The 21,871-nt window shown below is 34.7% G+C and overlaps 2 protein-coding genes across 3 annotated transcripts; both read right to left on the bottom strand.

Moving 5' to 3' along the window:
- Positions 1 to 1,079: 1,079 nt before the first annotated feature.
- Positions 1,080 to 13,031, bottom strand: LOC133703619 (receptor-like serine/threonine-protein kinase SD1-7). The gene is made up of 4 exons (XM_062128239.1): positions 12,956 to 13,031; positions 5,603 to 5,808; positions 5,314 to 5,431; positions 1,080 to 1,303 (listed from the first exon to the last, which is right to left on the bottom strand). Exons 1-4 carry the CDS (start codon positions 12,981 to 12,983, stop codon positions 1,080 to 1,082), a joined length of 576 nt encoding a protein of 191 aa, XP_061984223.1. The 5' UTR covers positions 12,984 to 13,031.
- Positions 13,032 to 15,510: 2,479 nt separating this feature from the next.
- On the bottom strand, positions 15,511 to 19,031 carry LOC133703183 (cysteine-rich receptor-like protein kinase 15). Of its 2 annotated transcripts, XM_062127638.1 has the most exons (7): positions 18,029 to 19,031; positions 17,804 to 17,920; positions 17,212 to 17,417; positions 16,844 to 17,054; positions 16,510 to 16,747; positions 15,953 to 16,103; positions 15,511 to 15,862 (listed from the first exon to the last, which is right to left on the bottom strand). In XM_062127638.1, exons 1-7 carry the CDS (start codon positions 18,879 to 18,881, stop codon positions 15,557 to 15,559), a joined length of 2,082 nt encoding a protein of 693 aa, XP_061983622.1. In that variant the 5' UTR covers positions 18,882 to 19,031; the 3' UTR covers positions 15,511 to 15,556. The 2 variants fall into 2 exon arrangements, with proteins under 2 accessions (XP_061983622.1, XP_061983621.1); XM_062127637.1 differs by having other exon boundaries at positions 15,511 to 16,103.
- Positions 19,032 to 21,871: the final 2,840 nt, after the last annotated feature.

Below are 21,871 nucleotides of genomic sequence, written 5' to 3'. Positions count from 1 at the left end.
CTAAAAGAGAAAAAGTTCATTTTCTGAAAGGGCGTGGAATCCTAATTCACAACATATTTTTCCATTTTTGCAAGGATTTGTATGCATATAAAAACAAAAACAAAAAATTAGAGAAAAGAAAGGACTTGAAGTGGTCAACAAAACTATATTGGATAATTAATTCTGAATTTTGATAGGGACTTATTAGTAGGGTGTAGTTTCCAGGAAGGTCCTATGTGATATATTAATGTTAGCTTAGAATATTACCCGAATTTAATGTTAATTAATCTTAACTATCACTTGTAAGCTGTAACCACTGTGCTACCAAGACAGGTAACAATATCCTAAAACTACAATAATTTTTTAAAGAGGTCAAAACTTGAATTTTTGATTTATTTATATATAATCGTAAAAAAATTAATTTTTTTTTACAGAGATTCAGGACCCCATTTGCCCCCTGGTCCCAGCCCCTAGATACAAATTTATAGATAAGTCAACTTAATGAATTTTTTTTTGTTTGATATTGATTGTGGGTTTGACTAAAATCCAATATGTTAGCCGGATAAAAAATCCTTTTTTTTTTAATTTTAAAATCGTATTTTTGACTAGTTTTCACGCATTCATGTAAATTAAATATTTTGAGGATATAGTAATAAATTGCGTACACACAATTACACTTCCAATAAACCCTCTTCAATATAATCAATTAGATCCTCGTCTTTGGCACGGTAAGTTGTGTGTGTTCACGTTACAAATAACAATAAAGTCAAAATTCTACTAAAACATCTTGTCCTATTCTGCTCTCTTAAAAAACACATCTCTTCTTCGGCCTCTAACTTTTCTTTATTGACCATGTTTTGATTTGGAATTAAGTGAGGTAGGTCGGGATTGGAACGGCCAGTCAAATAGTTAAATAGTAAAACATTTGGATGGAGTCTGCAAAAGAAGAGGATCCTTAAGCTCCTCTCGTAATTTTTTTATCATAGAAAAAAGTGGAGGATTCACTACCAAGTGGAACTAGAGAGATATAAACTGAGCTACGTACTACAACTTTTCATCAGCGTGGACCAACTAATAAACTGAGCTACTACACCTTTTCATCAGCGTGGACCAACATCAGAAAGTGTCATTTCATTGACAGAGAAATTGCTAGCAGTTGCCTCCAGGTTGTCCATGAATCTTCCCACAAAAGCCGGCCGCTCAGGTTGGGGAAGAAATGAATTTTGGCTTTTCAGCATTAAGACGGCAGATGACATGGTAGGTCTGTCGCTAGCATCTTCTTGAACACATAATAAACCAATGTGCATGTAACGTGAGAATTCGTCTGCATTGCATGAATCAGACAGCATTGGATCAATCAACTCTGCTTTGACATTAAGAAAGTAAAAAAACATTGTTGTCCCGTCAATCAATAACAGCAGGGCCACTTTAAGTTAGTTTTTGTCGTATTTAAGGTAATAGATTAAACTTACATATGCAAGGAGGCTAGGAGCACATTTTGATTGGTGGTATCTAGCTTTCTTTCTCCCGCTTATGATCTCAAGCAAGAGAACTCCAAAACTAAAAACATCAGATTTGATTGAATATAATCCCTCCATTGCATATTCAGGGGCAATGTATCCACTGTTCATAGAGGGAAAAAATAAATGTTCAGGACATTAAGAACTAATCATTTGTTAAATTGTTCAACAGGAAACTCTTGTCAAAAAGTTAATCCTTGGTGTTCGGACGCGACATACTAAGGCTGGAAATGCTGAAGCTAGTAATATGAAATCGGATTTGTCCCTCTCATATTTTGAATACCATGATTTATCATACTACCACATTGAAATGATTAATGTGAAATCAAAGATTCTTGGATTAATCACTTATCTAAATTTGTTTGTGATTGGGTCAAATACACCACCCTATTTGAGCTCAAAATTGCGTTAAGATAAAACCAATCAACTAAGCTCAAAGAAAAGGAAAGAGGGAGAAGAAAGAAGAAAAGGAGAAGGAAGGCCCGTATTTGTCCTAGCAAAGAATGATAAGTGCAAAATGAGAGAAGGAAGAGAAGTACGAAGAACCCAACCAGGCATAAACCTTTGGCCCAACTAGGTCCGAGGAGAAAAAAAGGAGAGGAGAAAAGGAGAAAAAAAGAAAAAGAAAAAAAAGGAGAGAAAAGAGAAGAAAGGTGTAAACCCCTAACCCAAAATTTGATAAATCAAGGTTAAATAAGAAAATTTACAGTTCAAGAAATTATAATTAAGAAGAAAAAAAATTAAATTGGATAAGAACTCTTAATAATTTAACTTAAATTTCATATGAAATTAAAGTAATAATACTAGTATATGAAATGCCAACTAGTGATAAATTATATAAACATTCCGCCTGAGTAAAATAATTATTTTAAAAGAATAATTTTTGCAAATTTAGGGTGATAATATTTAGAAAAATATTATGGAATTCCAAACAAATTAAAGAATGAATTTACACGTAAATAATGCTAATTACCAGTACAAAACCTATGTATCCACTGTTTATAGAGGGGAAAAATAAATGTTCAGGACATTAAAAACGAATCATTTGTTAAATTATTCAGAAGAAAACTCTTGTCAAAAAGTCAATTCTTAACGTTCAGATACATAACGGGGTGACATTCTAAGGCTGGAAATGTTGAAGCTTGTAGTATGAAATCGAATTTGTCCCTCTCATAATTTGAATACCATGATCATACTACCACATTGAAATGATTAATGTGAAATCAAAGATTTGTGGGTTAATCACTTATCTAATTTTGTTTGTGATTGGGTCAAAATGCACCGACTACTCCAATCCAAAGTAAATGCACCAGCCCATTTGAGCCCAAAATTGCGTTAAGATAAAACCAACCGTGCCCAAAGAAAAGGAAAATGGGAGAAGAAAGAAGAAAGGAGAAGGAAGGCCCATTTTGGTCCTAGCGATGAGTGATAGGAGCAGAATGAGAGAAGGAAAAGAAGAACGAAGAGCCCAACCAGGCATAAACCCTTGGCACAACTAGGTCCGAGGAGAAAAAAAGGAGAGGAGAAAGGGAGAAAAAAAGAAAAAAGAAAAGTGAAACGAGAAGAAAGGTGTAAACTCTGACTTTAAAATTGATGAATCAAGGTTAAATAAGAAAATATATAGTTGGAGAAATGATAATTAAGAAGAAAAATTGGGATAAATTGGGATAAAAACTCTTAGTAATTTAACTTAAATTTCAGATGAAATTATAGTGATAATATTGATACGCAAAATGTTATCTAGTGATAAATTATGTAAACTTTCTGATCGAGTAAAATATTTATTTTAAAAGAATAGTTTTTACCAATTTAGGGTGAAAAATATTTAGAGAAATATGAGGGAATTCAAAACAAATTAATGTATGATTTTACATACAAATAATGTTAACTACCGGTATAAAATCTATGAACAATCACACAATTTTTTAACCAAAAAGAGAGGAAATCTAAGTGAATTTTTTTTAATGAATAGGGATTAAAGTCTCCAATAAATTAGTTTGAAAATCTTGACAATGTAAATAAATAAAATTGTACATGAATTCAAATTTAAGTATAAAATTATCTACTGTCTAGTTTTACAATATCACACATAACTCTCAATCTAATTGCTGGTCAGGTTGAAATTGTACAAGCAATCTTCTGAAATATTGTTATATCTTGAGTTAAAACTTTAGATTAATAGAAGTTCAGAAAGGCCTTGTGAAATTGATGATGTTCAGAAAAAAATATAGAAAAATAACACATGATCTTATTAATTGTATTGGCATAAACAAGTAAAAACAATCCCTCCCTTGGTTAATGTAGCATTCAAAAACAGTTAAAGGAAGAGAGGAGCTCTAATTTCTCTCATTTTCTTGAAAAAAGTGGTGATTGCTTCCAAAAGTGTGAGCCTAGAGAGTGATGTGAGTGATTTCTAGTGTGGAAAAACAAGTACAAGGCTAAGATTTATAAAGAAAAACAAGTTTAGTCACTTGACAATTAAAAAGATAAAAATCGTATTAAAAGTTTAGGTCGTTATAAAAGGAACCCTCAACTTCACGAGGCTCAAGGTGAAATGAAGGAGAAGAAAATGAAGGGAAATGAAAGGTCCAACCTGTCTCGAGGGAAATAAGGGAAGAGATAGAAAGAAAGAAGAAAGAAATGAAAAAAATAAAAGAGAAGGAATGGCACAGCCGCTTAGCCTAAGGGGAATAAAAGGGAAAAAAGAAAGAAAAGGAGTTGGACCAACTTGGCAAGAGGGAATAAAAGAAAGGGAAAGAGAGAAGGAAAAAAATGATGGATAATCGAAAAGAGAAGAACCTAGCTATTTTATAATTAATAGGATGACACCGACTTCAGCCATTCTAGGATAATTGTGTGGTAATAATCCATGATAAAGTAAATAGTTTACTATGATTGCTTCTATGAGTGGGTTTACAACAGTACTGCTCTTGTGATAGGTAATTCATGTGGCTTGAAGAACAAATCTTTCAAAAACCAACAAATTACATCGATCCACACACAACCACTTAAACACACTCCACTTCTATTTTCTCCCTATATATAATATTTTATCTGTGCGTTTACTAACTTAATCCTGGACCAACAAATATTTTTTTATTTTTTAAAATTTATTTTTAATATTAACACATCAAAACAATTGAAAAATAAAAAAAAATAATTTGAAATAAGAAAAAAATAAAAAAATTATTTTTTATGAATTTTTTTTAAATGCAAACACAAATGAGCTATTAATATACTCTGTTTGCTTTATGTTTAAAAAGCGTTTTTGAAAAAAAATTGAAAATTTTATTATTTTAAATTAATATATTTTTTTTATTTTTATATTATTTTAATACGCTGATATTAACACTTCTCAAATTATTACTCAAATTATACATTGATATTAGACGAATATATGTCATTTCTCAAAAGACGAAATTAGATGCATGAAGAATCGATATCACTATTAATAATCCAAATGTATATTGAGGTTGAATTAAGCTTTGAAAATTAGACTTTTCTTGCAAATCAGCACAGCTAATAATCATATAAAATTGACTTCATAGCCATGATTACCTTGTACACTGGGCCAAACTCTTCTTGACCAGGTTTATTTTCATTAGAAAAATGCTTTGTAGCTTCAAGCACAGTATCTAGCCTTATCAGAGGAGAATCCTGGGATTTCACCTATCCCTGAATAATTTCATTGGAGTAATCATCGATTTGTTCTTCCTTCCAAGTAAAGTAATTTAATCACTTGGCTTTTGTTGGGCATATACTCGTAGATAAGTAACTTTTCATTTTTTTCCAGGCAGCATCCCAGGAGTCTGACAAGATTTCTGTGTTGTAATCTGGCGATTAAAACGACTTCGTTCAGGAATTCTCTGTCCTTGACCAGAAGTTCTTGAGAGCCTCTTAACTGCAACTTCTTTGCCATCCTCTAACGTACCCTGAGCACAAACTATTCTAATAAGCATTAATATTTGTGGGCCAAAGTGTGATGCATTTTCGAATTTGTGTATTGAGAGATTGACAAATAACAGAATTCGATTTTTTGTTTTTTGTTTTTTGTTTTTTGTTTTTTTAATGATTAAAGTAATTGACTTGATAGCCTTGATTACCCTGTATACTGGGCCAAACCCTCCTTGACCAAGTTTGTTTTCATCAGAAAATTGCTTTGTAGCTTCATTTATAACATCTAGCCGGATCAAAGGGAGGTCCTGGGATGTCACCTCTCCTTGAATATCTTTGTCTGAATAGTCGTCCCCAACAGTTGCTCGTCCTGCCCAGTCGAGTAATTTATCCTCTTGGATATTTCCTATTTCCTCTGCAGGAGATATTGTGAAGTGCTAATAATTGATTATATAGGTTTCGAACATCATGTAAATATACATCTTGTTTCGACACTTCAAATTTTTTGTTCTGTTTTTAACCTTCTACGGTTCTACCTAGTAGCATTTTTTCGGATGATGACCTGACTAGAGAAAAATTTACTGAATGAAAGCCAATTACTCAATCTCTGCCTAATTAAGTCTTATTTTCAAGCTTAACCACAACATATTTGCAAATTCAAAGGTGTTAGGAATTCTGGTTCAAAATTTTAATTTCTTGTCAAGATTATTGTTGAAGTTTGCTTCAAGATGCAGCGGTCAAAGATCTTGTTTTTAGTTTATATTTTCCTGCAATAATAATAGCTTGTCCTAGTCATTAGGAATTTGTTAATCTGTTAGTTTGTTAACAGATCATGGCTTTATTTTAGCTTTTTCAGTTGTAATTTGCTTCTATAAATATGTACGAGATTGCTGTCAACAATCAAGCAATTCTGTTTTAATTCATTCTTAATAAAAGAGTGCAGTATCAATATTCTTTTCTCTTCTATTCTCTTGTTCTTCAAACACACTTCAAACACCTAAAACTCCAGCAACTACAAGAAACACTTAAGTCAGATTTCTTGCTAATAAAACAGTAAAAAACAGCCACTGTTCAGATTAAAATCTGGAAATCTTATTTACTGTTTCACTGTTTTGAATTCAAGCACTTTCATTTGGTATCAGAGCTATTTTCTTGAAGGGACCTGTAATGGAGGTTGAAACAAGTTTTTCTCACATGTCTTCTCCTATCTTTGATGGAGAAAACTATCAACTATGGGCAGTGAAGATGGAGACCTATCTGGATGCTATGGATATGTGGGAAGCTGTTGAGGAAGATTATGAAGTGCATCATCTGCCTAATAATCCAACAGTGGCTCAGATTAAAAACCACAAAGAGAGAAAAACAAGGAAATCAAAAGCAAAAGCATGTCTATTTGCTGCTGTTTCCACAACCATTTTCACCAGAATTATGTCACTTCAATCAGCAAAGGATGTTTGGGATTACTTGAAAAAGGAATAGGCAGGAGATGAAAGAATTCGTGGTATGCAAAGTCTTAACTTGATAAGAGAATTTGAACTGCAGAGGATGAAGGATTCTAAGTCCATAAAAGTGTACTCAGATAAATTGCTTGAAATCGTTAACAAGGTAAGGCTGCTAGGTACAAGTTTCTCTGACTCCAGAATTGTAGAGAAAATCCTAGTAACTGTACCTGAGAAATATGAAGCATCCATAACCACCTTGGAGAATACCAAGGATCTGTGCAAGATCACCTTGGCAGAATTATTGAATGCCTTACAAGCTGAAGAGCAACGGAGGCTTATGAGGCAAGATCAGATTGTTAAAGGAGCTTTACCAGCCAAGCATCAGGACCACGACAAGGACAAAAGGAAATTCATTAAGAAATTTCAGGCTTCAATCAATGAAGCCACTGCCAGCACCAGAAATCAAGGCAAAGGAAGAAAGTCAAATAGAGGCTATCCACCTTGTAAGTATTGTGGCAAAACAGGTCATCCACCATTCAAATGCTGGAAAAGGCCTGATGCAAAATGTAACAAGTGCAATCAGCTTGGACATGAGGCTGTTATATGCAAGAACAAATTTCAGATGAGGAAAGCAGATGCTCAAATTGCTGAGAAAGATGATGAAGATCAAAATTTTGTGGCAACCTGTTTTTCAACCAAGAGCTCCTCAAAATGTTGGTTGATCGACAGTGGTTGTACAAACCACATGACATATGACAAAACCTTTTCAAAGACTTGCAGTCCACTGAAATCACAAAGGTTCGAATAGAAAATGGTGACTATATTTCAGCAAAGGGAAAAGGAACCATTTCAATTACAACAAACTCAGGTACAAAATCTATTTCAGATGTTCTTTACGTACCTGATATTGATCAAAATTTGCTGAGTGTGGGTCAGCTAATAGAAAAGGGATTCAAAGTTACATTTGAAGATCATTACTGCCTCATATATGATGCTGCTGGCCAGAAATTTTTACAAGTCAAAATGAAAGGGAAAAGCTTTTCATTTTTTCCAACTGAGGAGGAGTATATAGCCTATTCCACAAATACAAGCATCATTGAAACTTGGCACAAGAGACTTGGGCATTGTCATCTCCAGTGAATGTTGACAATGAAGAAGAATGAAGTGATAAGAGGATTGCCTGCTCTTGCTGATCAAATGCCGAATTGTCATGCTTGTCAATTTGGCAAACAAAGGAGGCTGCCTTTTCCTAAATCTTCCTGGAAGGCATCTCAAAAGCTGCAACTCATTCACACAGATGTAGCAGGACCTCAAAGAACACCATCACTGAAAGGTAGTCTCTACTACATTGTGTTCATTGACGATTTTTCAAGGATGTGCTGGATTTTTTTCTTGAAGTTCAAGTCAGAGGTTGCTGGAATCTTCTGGAAATTCAAGAAGATGGTGGAAAATCAGAGTGGCTGCAAGATTCAAAGCATAAGATCAGATAATGGGAAGGAGTATACTTCAGCAACATTTAATTTATTCTATGAAGAAGCTGGAATTGAACATCAGCTCACTGCTCCTTACGCTCCAGAGCAAAATGGGGTTAGTGAAAGGAGAAATAGATATGTAATGGAGATGGCTAGGTGTATGCTGCATGACAAGGAGTTGCCTAAAGAATTCTGGGCAGAGGCCGCAAATACAACAGTCTTTCTTCAAAATCGACTTCCAGCCAAGTTTTTGAATGAAAGAACACCATTCGAAGTCTGGTATGGATATAAACCTTCACTGAACTTTCTTAAAGTATTTGGCAGTGTGTGTTTTGTCCACATTCCTTAGGTCAAGCGTGACAAGCTTAATAAGAAAGCACTTCCAGGCATATTTGTGGGATGCAACTTAGTCTCCAAAGCATACAAAGTGTATCATCCACAAACAAAGAAGATATCAATTACAAGGGATGAACACTTCAATGAAGATGAGCAATGGGACTGGAAGAACCTTCAACAGAGCACTCATTCTGAAGATCAAATAGCTCCTTAGTGGCAGAATGAACTAGAAGATGATCCTCCAATTAGAGGCACAAGGCTGCTGTCAGACATCTATCAAAGATGCAACATTGCATTTTATAAACCTGCTGGATATGAAGAGGCACTCAAAGACAGCAAATGGAAGAAGGCCATGGAGGAGGAGCTGTCAATGATTCAGAAAAACAATACCTGGACATTAGTTGACAGACCTGAAGGCAGAAAAGTTATAGGAGTGAAATGGATATATCGAACGAAGCTGAATGCAGATAACTCCATCAACAAACACAAGGCTAGGCTTGTTGTTAAAGGGTGTCGCACGTCAAAAAAAAATCCGCGCGGCATCAGCTTGGCGATTTTTCGTTTCTGCGTTGATTTGATTTGATTGGTTCGTTGGAGTCGCCACCTAGTATTTAACTGAAGGCTACTAGGAAACCCGGGTACTGGTCTTATCAGAGATTTACGGGTAAGGGACTGGTTGTGGTTAGGGAAGGTATTAGCACCCCTAACGCACCCTACCTGAGGTAAGCTGCTTCATGGACTTGATATGTTAAAGAAGTTTTAAAAATTCTGCTCTTTCATCGAATTTTAGAAATACGACTTACATGTAAGTTCATAATTCTTTATCCGTGATCGAATCAAAATATTAAATTCTTCTTTATTCTTACAATTTTATCATACAAAAAAAATCATTCATAAACAAAATACAAATCACACATTTTCTTTTCACTATACTTTTCTTTTCTTTCTTTTCCTTTTCTTTTTTTGTTCTTTTTATACATCACATTACAAAATTATAAAAAATTAAACACTAAACAAAAATTACATTACATAATTTAAAATTACAAAATAGTCCCTAAACTCCAGAAATTGCAGGGAAACCCTTCTGCCACCGGAACAGTGCCGCAGGAACGGCGGCGGCGCGTGGGTTCACGCGCCGTCGCCGGAAACTCCAAAATGCAGGGGATCTGGAATGTCTTCTTCCCCTGTCTTCCTACGCCGGCGGTGAGCAACCCCGTTACCTGCAAAACACCAAGAAACGCAAACAGCAAGGTTTCCGGTTCTGTCTCATTGTTTCAGATCTACTCTCTTCTGTCTTCTCCTTTTGGTTCTGTTCTTCCCTTCTTCAGGTGGCGGTCGGCTCTGAGGTCAGGGCATCTGCTTCTCCTCTGCTTCGGTTGGTAGATCGGGCGGTGCTGCCATGTCCCAGCTGCAGTGGAATGCTGGCCGGTGAGAGGAGAGGGAGCGGGCGGCGTTGCTGTGATGGGAAGGAGACGTCGCTGCCGGACCTGTTTCAGGTGGCTGGTGGATCTGTTTCTTCGGGCATGGAGATCGGCTGCTGCTGCTGGCCTCTATCGGGTAGAGCTGGAGACCGTGAGAAGGAAATGGGGAAATGTTGGATGTGCTCTGGACGTTGATTGCTGTCAAGAGGGAGAAGGAAGGTTGTGTCAGTTTTGGGAGAGCTGTGAGGGGAAGAGGCAGAGGTGGAAGGTCCAGTGGTGGTGGCTCAGGCAAAGAAGGAGATGGGAAAGTCTTTTGGGGGCTATTTTTGTGCTCCCTGGTGCTCTTTTAGCCAAGGGAAAGGCCAAACTCTGGCTGGTTTCGGGAGAAGGAAAATGAGGAGAGGCAGGGGGTTTTGCCGTGGCTTTGGTTCTCCTTCTTTTTGGCCAAGGGAGGGGGCAGCCTTGTGAGGGAGAAGAAGATAAAAATCTGAGCAGGATGGGGGCCCTCTTCAAGGCTGGCGGCCAGAAATCAAGAAGAGGGAAGGGGCTGGCGGCTGCTGCCTAGGGTGCAGGAGAGAAAAAAATGTTCAGCCCTTAGGGTTTTTTTAGTTGTCTTCTTTAATTGCAAAATTGCCCCCCCTTTGTTTGAGTTGTGGACCAGTATTTATAGGTAAAATGTTGCATGGATCTCAAAATTGGTCCCTCAACTTTCTTTCTTCTCTTTTTTTTGTAAATTTGATTTTTCTTAATTTTTTTGTATTTTTTTTTGAAAACGAGCAATATCAACGTCGACTCAATGAAGAAAATCAATGATTTTAAAAATAACGCTTTAAAAGTTGAACGCGTTCCAAATGTCTTTGAAAATTTAAATTCTTTTGAGACGATGCTAAAAATGCTAAAAACGATGCAAATGTATTAAAAATGTATTTTTTAGATTTTCAATGTTTTTCGCTATTTTTGGATTTTTCTGAAAATTTATCAAAACGTGGGTCAAAAATTGGGTAGCAACAAAGGGTATGCTCAGATTTTTGGTGTTGATTATTCTGACACGTTTGCACCTGTTGCTAGACTGGACACAATCAGATTGCTGCTAGCAATCTCAACACAGAAGGGCTGGAAAGTGTTTCAGTTAGATGTAAAATCAGCCTTCTTAAATGGAGTTTTACAAGAAGAAATATATGTGGAGCAGCCTGATGGATTTGTGATTCAAGGAGCAGAGGATAAGATCTACCTTTTGCAAAAGGCTCTCTATGGGCTGAAGCAAGCTCCTAGAGCTTGATACAGCCGGATTAATGAGCATTTGCAAAATTTAGGCCTTGTAAAAAGCTTATCCGAGGCCACTTTGTATGTCAAACTGAAGGACAATGATGTTCTTATAATGTCCCTTTATGTTGATGACCTTTTAGTGACAGGAAGTAATGAATTGTTGGTTGAAGAATTCAAACAAGAAATGATGAATGTGTTTGAAATGATTGATCTTGGTCTTATGACTTATTTTCTTGGAATGGAGGTCAAGCAAAGCCAGAATGAAGTCTTCATCTGCCAGAAGAAATATGCAAAGGAAATATTGAAAAAATTTCAAATGGAAAAGTGCAAAGCAACCAGCACACCAATGAACCAAAAGGAAAAGCTAAGCAAGAATGATGGGGCAGATAAAGTTGATGAAGGATACTTTAGAAGCATGATTGGATGCTTAATGTATCTTACAACAACAAGGCCTGATATTCTATTTGCTGTAAGTCTCTTATCTCGTTTTATGCATGGTGCTAGTGAATTACATTTAAGAGCAGCAAAGAGAATATTGAGGTATGTTAAAGGGACTATACGGGGTCAAATTTGAGAAGTGTCAAAGCTTCAAGTTGTATGGATTTTCAGATAGTGACTGGGCTGGTTCCCTTGATGATATGAGAAGCACTTCAGAATATTGTTTTCATCTTGGTTCTGGAGTTTTCTTTTGGTGTTCAAAGAAGCAGGAGATTGTATCACAATCTATGGCTGAAGCAGAATTTATTGCAGCCATAGCAGCAGTAAACCAAGCTCTATGGCTTAAAAAAATCTTAATTGATTTGTCAATGGAGGAAAGAGAACCAACAGAGATTTCAGTAGACAATCAAGCTGCTATTGCAATCTCTCATAATCCAGTATTTCATGGGAAGACTAAGCACTTCAACATCAAGCTTTATTTTTTACGGGAGGTGCAGAAAAATGGTGATATTAAGTTAATTTATTACAAGTCTGAAGATCAACTTACTGACTTGTTTACCAAACCACTTCTAGTAAGTAGGTTTAAGTATCTAAGAAAAATGTTAGGAGTTTCCCTTCTTAAAGCAAGGAGGAGTGTTGAAGTTTGCTTCAAGATGCTGTGGTCAAAGATCTTGTTTTTAGTTTATATTTTCCTACAATAATAATAGCTTATCTTAGTCATTAGGAATTTGTTAATCTGTTAGTTTGTTAACAGATCATGGCTTTATTTTAGCTTTTTCAGTTGTAATTTACTTCTATAAATATGTACGAGATTGCTGTCAACAATCAAGCAATTCTGTTTTAATTCATTCTTAATAAAAGAGTGCAGTATCAATATTCTTTTCTCTTCTATTCTCTTGTTCTTCAAACACACTTCAAACACCTAAAACTCCAGCAACTGCAAGAAACACTTAAGTCAGATTTCTTGCAATAAAACAGTAAAAAACAGCCACTGTTCAGATTAAAATCTGGAAATCTTAATCTGGAAATCTTATTTACTGTTTCACTGTTTTGAATTCAAGCACTTTCAATTATATCTCAAAAATATTTGGAAATCACCTGCAAGTATATAGAAACTAACTAGGTAGTTCATATATATAATATAAAAATTTTAGTACCAGGACTTTCGGTACATTTCACATGCATACCTGTTCTCAGATTCGTCCTTCTCCTCATGGTGTAAGTGCAAGCACTGAAAAATAGCACAAAAATAACTGCGGATAGGCCTGCATCGATTTGCTTCCATCTCCTTCATGATAACAGAATCTCATATTAAAGAAATGATAAAGAAGGATTTTGGAATGATAAATATATTTGATAATTGATTAATTTTTTAATTCAAGTAATTTAATTTATTTTTTATGATCAAGGTATTTAATGATTTAACATGAAAATTTTAAATAATTGATAATTGATAATAAATAATACTTAATAAACAAAATGATTAATAACTATAATAATAACAAGTGGTATTTAATAAGTCTAATATTATTCCATTATTTATGAAATGATAAAGAATAATCTTCTCCTTCTCCCCTTGGGCCTGGAGATGGAGGGGGGAGAACAACTGGCGTGGATAGTGGCATCGAAAACAACTTCGTTGAAAAATGAGTAATTCTCAAATCGAAAATATTTACAGCTTGGAAGTAAGACATACTCCTGGCTTATTATTACAACAAATTGATAAGCTGAGGTTAGCTAGTTGAAGATACTGATTACAATAACATGTAGATAGATCACTTTTTTGGCTGCAAACATTTTAACACCTGATGGTGCCCTTGCAGCTTCATTAGCTGCTGCTCCAGATATCACACTGCGGATGGAAAATTTAAATTTTTTTTTATTTTAAATTAAATATTTTTAATATTTTCAAATTATTTTGATTTGTTTGTATGAAAAATTATTTTTAAAAAATAAAAAAAATATTATTTTAATGTATTTTTAGAATAAAAAACACTTTAAAAAACAACCATTATCATACTTTCAAACAGCTCGTAGTTAGACTATCTCAGTAATATTCCAACTTAATTAAATATATACTGTAATATATCAATATAATATTTTTACAACACTCACAAATAAACTCTTCTTAAAGTATTTAAGTCTTAAAGTCTTATCAACATAATACTTTCCACATAACAAATTATTTTTCCATAAACAATCTTAATATAACAGAATGGGCCTCTCTAAAGACTGGACTATTAATCCAACGGTATCAATGGGGCGAAAAACTGCCTTAAAGGTTCAAGAATTGATGTCAAAGAAGTAACTGTCAGTCTTATTGATTTTTTATTATTATTTAATGTGAGATGCAACGCAATTGATCCTCCGCATATGTTTAGTATATTGAAAAAAAATCTAATAAAATTTTTTATATGATGTCAAAGTTTTTCAACTCATAAAATCAAACAAAACAACAAATCTCTGATCTCTTAAAGTTAAGGATGTTGAATTATTTACTCATTAGAACTTTAATATCATATAAAAAAATCATTTAAATTTAAAAACTAAAAAGACATTAAATAAAACTTTAAAAACAATTTTATATTACCCTTCAACACTTGCATCTTTTGTTACATGTAAATCTTAAATCTTTGACATTTTTACAGCTCCTTCCTAAGGGAAAATACTGACATCACCAGCTCAAAGCCCAGGACCCAATATGTAAGACTGATGTGCAGGTTGGACGACCTCGAAAGGTTGCGCCATAGGAAAAGAGCCCCGTCGGTGAGTTGTGCAGGAAAATTCATTGTATCGGTATTCCTCAGTTCTCATCTTTTTCCTGGAAAGATGGACCCATTATTTAATACAATTAATTTACACTTCGTGGCAACCAATTGAATTTTTCTTTGACAAGTTGACACTATGTTAGGTAAGGCATGGCTACGAATTCATTACACTACCACAAAATGGTCATCTCACGGGCTTCCATGATGTTAATGGTCATCAGAACCAACATTTTGTGATAACTGGTAAGGTTTTCTTGCTCTTATTTTGGGCAATAGAGTCATCTTTCCTTGTACATGGAGGAGCTCCTTGCGTCAAGTCAATGACCACAGTGAAATGAGAACTTTCAAATCTGTGGAATATTGAAATGTGAAATGAAGAAAAAAAAATTGAAGCATTTAATAGATGGTGAGAGAAGTAAATGAGGGACAAGGGCATCTCATTTAATAGACGGTGGTAGAAGTAAAGTCGCTATGTAGTCTTATAACAACTAGAAAATCCTAATCCTAATTATTAGAAAGTTGTTATGTAATAAGAAAGGTAACAAAATAAAAACTTTGTTACCTTTCTTATTATATAATCAACCGGCTGGATCCCTTCCAGAGATAAGATAGCAAAAATGATGCTTCCTCTTTGTTTGGGTTCTTGACTTCAAGGAGCAATATTAATGATGGTTATTGATGCCTGGACAAAGAAGTCACTGATGCTGTATTTGGTTTCTTTGGGCATAAACTTAGTCACAAGCAAAGGGCAAGGAGGCCTCAGAGGCCCATAAATTGGAGCAGCCATAAATAGAAACTTTTGGTTCAATCATTAATATATACATAAATGATTTTTTGAAGATTTCAGGTTCCATTGTAGCATGAAATATGATTTGTATGTAAGATAATAGTTCTCAGACTGCGAAGAAAAACAAATCAAGAAGATATGTTTATATCTGTCTGGAAATGTCTGTGTTTGTAAAGAAAAACAGTCGAAAGAGCTACAACTTCATTCTCTTAAATTTAAAACTTAATTTACATTCACCGTGGTGATAAAACGGAAATGGTTAATTTATTGCCAGAACATACTTTCTGATTTGAGGACTGACCTTCCATGGCAACAAATCGGCCGATAGAAAATCCAGGTTGTTTAGGGATAGGGAGTGCTATGGTATCACTTGCCAACATATGAAGCACAGATGACATTGCGGGTCTATCTGCTGGATCCTCTTGCACGCAGAGCAGCCCAATGTGGATGCATCTCAGCACCTCAGTTGCCACGCCTGATTTCTCTAGCATAGGGTCCGTCAATTCCAGTCCTTGACCATCAGACCACAGTTTCCATGCCTGAAAAGTTGAGAGACTTCCTGAATTGAGATAACAAAAATCATTGCTAGTAATCCTTTTTTGGATAGAAAGATAGGATTTGTAACCTACAAAAGTGAGAAGGCTTTCGCCTTCTTCTGAAAGATGAAAGCCAATGTTTTTTTTCCCACTGATTATCTCTAACAGCAACACTCCAAAACTGAAAACATCTGATTTTACAGAAAAAAGTCCCGCCATAGCATACTCTGGGGCCATGTATCCACTGTTTTGAATTGACACAAGAGGAAACAAATTGCTTTATATTCAAGAAGAAGTTAGCAAAATTCTCTTGCATCATATAAATCGGTCAAGAATGCACCATTGTGAACCTTTGCCACCTCGCTGGAAAAATAATATTTGTCATATATTTGATATAAAATTATTCTTTAAATTGGTATTAAAACCATTTTGACGGAAAACTCATGAGTTCTAATCTCATTATATAAAGTAGTTATAGATCTGGGTGAGTAAATTATTTTTAAAAAATCTTATTTAATAATTTAAATTTTTAAATTGAAATTATATTTTGAAAAGAAAGAATAAAGAAAAGAATAAGAAAGTCCATTTGTTCCAACCAAATATACAGTTGAAAACAATAACACTGGGAATGGAAATGTAGTAATACGTACTATGTTCCGACAATTCTATTCGTGTTAGCCTCGCTTTGATTTCCACCGAAAATCCTAGCCATTCCAAAGTCTGATATCTTCGGATTCATCTCATAATCAAGCAAAATGTTGCTTGCTTTGAGATCCCTGTGAATAATTCTAAGACGAGAATCTTCATGAAGATACAAGAGCCCCCGTGCAATTCCATTGATAATGCTCAAGCGTCTTTGCCAGTCAAGCAGGACTCCATTGCTGGAACCTTAGTAGCATCAACATAAAAATCAAATCAGTTACAATTTCTGGTCTTTGTTATACAGTAAAAAAAAATCAGGTGTTTCAGGTTTAGGGGTCAAACCAAAAAGAATGACATCAAGGCTTTTGTTGGGCATATACTCATAGATAAGTAACTTTTCATTTTTTTCCAGACAGCATCCCAGGAGTCTGACAAGATTTCTGTGTTGTAATCTGGCGATTAAAACGACTTCGTTCAGGAATTCTCTTTGTCCTTGACCAGAAGTTCTTGAGAGCCTCTTAACTGCAACTTCTTTGCCATCCTCTAACGTACCCTGAGCTCAAACTATTCGAATAAGCATTAATATTTGTGGGCCAAAGTGTGATGCATTTTCGAATTTGTGTATTGAGAGATTGACAAATAACAGAATTCGATTTTTTCTTTTTTGTTTTCTTAATGAATAAAGTAATTGACTTGATAGGCTTGATTACCCTGTAAACTGGGCCAAACCCTCCTTGACCAAGTTTGTTTTCATCAGAAAATTGCTTTGTAGCTTCATGTATAACATCTAGCCGGATCAAAGGGAGGTCCTGGGATGTCACCTCTCCTTGAATATCTTTTTCTGAATAGTCGTCCCCAACAGTTGCTCGTCCAGCCAAGTCGAGTAATTGTTCCTCTTGGATATTTCCTATTTCCTCTGGAGGAGATATTGTGAAGTGCTAATCATTGATTATATAGGTTTCGAACATGATGTAAATGTATATCTTGTTTCGACACTTAAAAATTTTTGTTCTCTTTTTAACCTTCTACCTACTAGCATTTTTTCAGATGATAACCTGACTAGAGAAAAATTTACGGAATTAAAGCTAATTACTCAATCACTGCCTAATTTCGTCTTCTTTTCAAGCTTAACCCCAACATATTTGCAAATTCAAAGGTGTTCTGAATTTTAATTTCTTGTCAATATTATATCTCTAAAATATTTGGAAATCACCTGCACGTATATAGAAACTAACTGGGTAGTTCATATATATAATATAAAATTTTTAGTACCAGGACTTTCGGTACATTTCACATGCATACCTGTTCTCAGATTCGTCCTTCTCCTCATGGTGTAAGTGCAAGCACTGAAAAATAGCACAGCAATAACTGCGGATAGGCCTGCACCGACTTTAATCCACATCGATTTGCTTCCATCTCCTTCATAGTGACAATGTTTTTGTTGCACATCATTATTCAAGATAACAGAATCTCATATTAAAGAAATGATAAAGAAGGATTTTGGAATGATAAAGAAGAAAATAAAACCTTTTCCATCTGTTATTGAGCCTGGAGATGGAGGGAGGGGAACAACTGGCGTGGATAGTGGTGGTGATGGTGATGGTGGTGGTGGTGGTGGTGGTGACATGGCCACGACGGCAGCTACGTTGTAAAATAAATAAGTTTCATATCGAAAATTACAGCTTGGAAACAAGACTCTTCCTCCTTGCTTATTATTAATATAAATTGGTAGGTAGGAGAGAGTTAGGTTAATACACCGAATACAATCATATTTAGATAGATCCGGTGTGCATTGCACAAGAACGTATAGAGATTCTTCCCACGTATAAGAAACGTTTTTGGCTGCGAACTTTTTTCCACCTGATGGCGCACTTGCAGCTTCTTTAGCAGCATCAGATATAGAGCCCACCACTCGGTTGTTAAATTTTACATTAACAGTTATATTTTGTACATTGATCATGATAAGCACGTCTGTTTGGCTCGAGCTGGAGAAGATGCTACTGTTTGAGTAGCGCAGGAAGCACTGATCATACCATATGATAGCCTTCTTCTGGATTGGACAACGTTGGACTACATCGTTTGTTGCACGGTTCACACATTCTTGGCAAACTTCGACACTAACATCGCCACGGCAAAGAAAGAGGCCATAGACCTGATCATAAACATCATGTCCTGTAGAGGCGTTATAGAATCCGTTAATGTCACTGCGGGTTGCATTGGCGGCGAGTGAAGAGAGAAGGATATTTAAATTGGCTTGATACGTGCTGTTTCTTACGAAAGTGGTTGTGTTCGAGCATATATGATAAAGGAAAGTGATCTCCTGTGCTTCCGTGAGGGCGGCAAAGGAAAGCAGGAATATGGAGAATTTCAGAGCGAACATTTTTATGATAACTGATAAGGTTTTCTTGCTCTTAATTATTTTGGGCAACAGAGTTGTCCTTCCTTTTACATGGAGGAGCTCCTTGCCGCAAGTCAATGGCAAAAGTCAAGTGAGAACTTTCATAGTCTGTTTCGTTAAGAAAGAGTTGCATGTTTCTAATGAGAAACTCCAATTGTGGAATATTGAAATATGAAAAGAAGATATTTTTTTTCGTTGCAGCAGCCATCCTTTTATGAATTATTTTCTTCTTCTTTCTGTTGTTGCCTCGTTTTCTTTTTTGAAAAGTCAAGTGAGAACTTTCATAGTCTGTTTCGTCAAGTGAAACTCGAACTGTGGACTATTGAAATATGAAAAGTAGAAATGCAGCAGCCGTGCTTTTATGCTTTTTTTCTTCTTCTTTCTGTTGTTGCCTTTTTTTTTCTGCTTCTTTTGCTATTTTCATATTAGCTAAAAGTAAATAAAATCTCTACTATTAACTAAAAAAGAATCAATGATGGTGATTGAAGTAGATAAGGGACAAGGAGATGTCACCTTAATAAAACTTAACTAAGTTCTGATACACTGTATATAATATATTAACATCATTTTTCAAAAATTTGTACCTTCAATTTTTTAAGCATGACCAAATATTTCACTTAGAAATCCGTTTAAAAAGAAAGTTTTTTTTTTTTTATGTATGATATTTTTAAGTAATAGGAGCCATATCATATGGTATTTTTGCTGAATGATACAGAAACAAAATGCTTTAACTAGTGTATGTTGGGGATTCCGGCACCCCAATGCGCGGACCGGTGGTGTACTGATAGTTGCTCATATGGAGGGGAAGCACGCTGTGACACAATATTTTAACGTGGTTCGGCAAAACTGCCTACATTCACGGGAGAGAGTCATTGTATTAGAGATATATAAAGAAAGATTTACAACATACGTGGATGACCTCGAAAGGTTGCGCCATAGGAATAGAGCCCCTTCGGTGCGTTGTTTAGGAAAATTCATTGCATCGGTATTCCTCAGTTCTCATCTTTTCCCTGGAAAGATGTACCCATTATGTAATACAATTAATTTACACTTCGTAGCAACCAATTGAATTTTTCTTTGACAAGTTGGCACTATGTTAGGTAAGGCATGGCAACGAATTCATTACACTACCACAAAATGGTCATCTCACGGGCTTCCATGATGTTAATGGTCATCAGAACCAACATTTTGTGATAACTGGTAAGGTTTTCTTGCTATTATTTTGGGCAATAGAGTCATCTTTCCTTGTACATGGAGGAGCTCCTTGCGTCAGGTCAATGACCACAGTCAAATGAGAACTTTCAAATCTGTGGAATATTGAAATGTGAAAAGAAGAAAAAAATTTGAAGCATTTAATAGATGGTGAGAGAAGTAAATGAGGGACGTGACCATCTATAAGTCCCTATGTCATGGAAAATGAGGGCATCTCATTTAATAGATGGTGATAGAAGTAAAGTCGCTATGTAAAGATCCGCAATTATACTCCATAGGCTTGTCACGTCCGGATACTGCGATAATCAATTAAAAATAATCTCTTAATTGGAAAAGAAATAAATCTCTGGTATTTTGTTTTTTTAAGGGAAATAATCTTGTTCGAGGAGTCGCTGCCTAGTATTATAGTCACTAGGAATCTTAACTAATCAACAGAGATTTTATGGTCCGAGATTCGTTACGTAAAAAGGAAGATGTTATCACCCCTTAAACATCCTACCTGAGGCAGGCTGCATTGTTGGTCTTGTCTAAAATTACTAAAAGTTTTGCCTGTGTTATGTTCTTATGGCCATCCTGTAATATTCTTGACTCTGGCGTCAGTGAATATTCGCCTACGAATATTTCCAACTCTGGCATTGGTAAATATTGTGTAACTCAAAAAATATAGTATTCCTGACTCTGACGCCAATAAATAAACCCGTAAAATTCTGTATTAAAAGAAACAAAAACAATTTTTTTATTTTTTCTTTTTATTTATATAGCACGGTCTCAAAACTAAAAAAAGGGAATATAATAATATTTTTTTAGAATTTGTTTTTAAAACTTAACAAAACTAAGTCCCAACGGGGAAAGTTTGTTTTTTATTTTAAGAGTTTTTTAAAAAGAAATTAAAAGTTTTATTTTTTTACTTTAAATTAACTTTTTTTTTAATTTTTCAAAAATATAATAATATTAAAAACATAAAAAATACTATTTTAATACATCTTAAAAAAACTTTAAAAACACCCAATAACCACCCCCAAAGTGCTGATAGTAATAAAATCTAATCAAATGAACCTCACTCATTAATCTTAAAAAAAAAAAAAAAACAAAGGAACCACCATCTTCTCAGCCAAAAATCTCCAATTCACCACTTGACATCGACTAAAACCAGTTATTGTCACCCTTACCCAGTCGAACCAGCAACACATATCACCCAACATTCACCACCATGAGGAGGTGGTTGGAAGTATAATTATGGTTGTTTTTTTATTTAAAAAAGTATCAAAATAATATTTTTTTTTATTTTTTTAAAAATTATTTATGATATCAGCACTTTAAAATAATCTAAAAATACTACAAAAATATTAATTTAAAGTAAAAAAAACATTTATTTATTTTTTTAAAATTTTAAAACGTAAAATTAAATAAGATCACAATAACCAATTGACTCGAAGCAGTTCCCCCATCATACCCAGTGTCCTCTCCATACTCAACAAACACCCATTACCATCACCATCATTGTCATTATCATCAACTCAAGGTTAAAACCTTGGAAATCCCACCGTAATCAAGCCACTGCTTTTTTTTATATATAAATTATATAATACAGGACAACTGGTTATTTAAAAAAAATACTATGCATTATTAATTTTATCTTAAAATAATACAAGTTTATCTTATAAATATTTCCAATTCTAATGTTAATAAATATTACTTAACCTATGAAGTGTGATATTCCTGACTTTACTTTGATTATGAATATTAAAGTTGATATTTTT

Source organism: Populus nigra, chromosome 9, assembly GCF_951802175.1.
Source record: "Populus nigra chromosome 9, ddPopNigr1.1, whole genome shotgun sequence".
NCBI lineage: Eukaryota > Viridiplantae > Streptophyta > Magnoliopsida > Malpighiales > Salicaceae > Populus > Populus nigra.
This window is presented reverse-complemented; position numbering and strand designations above follow the sequence as displayed.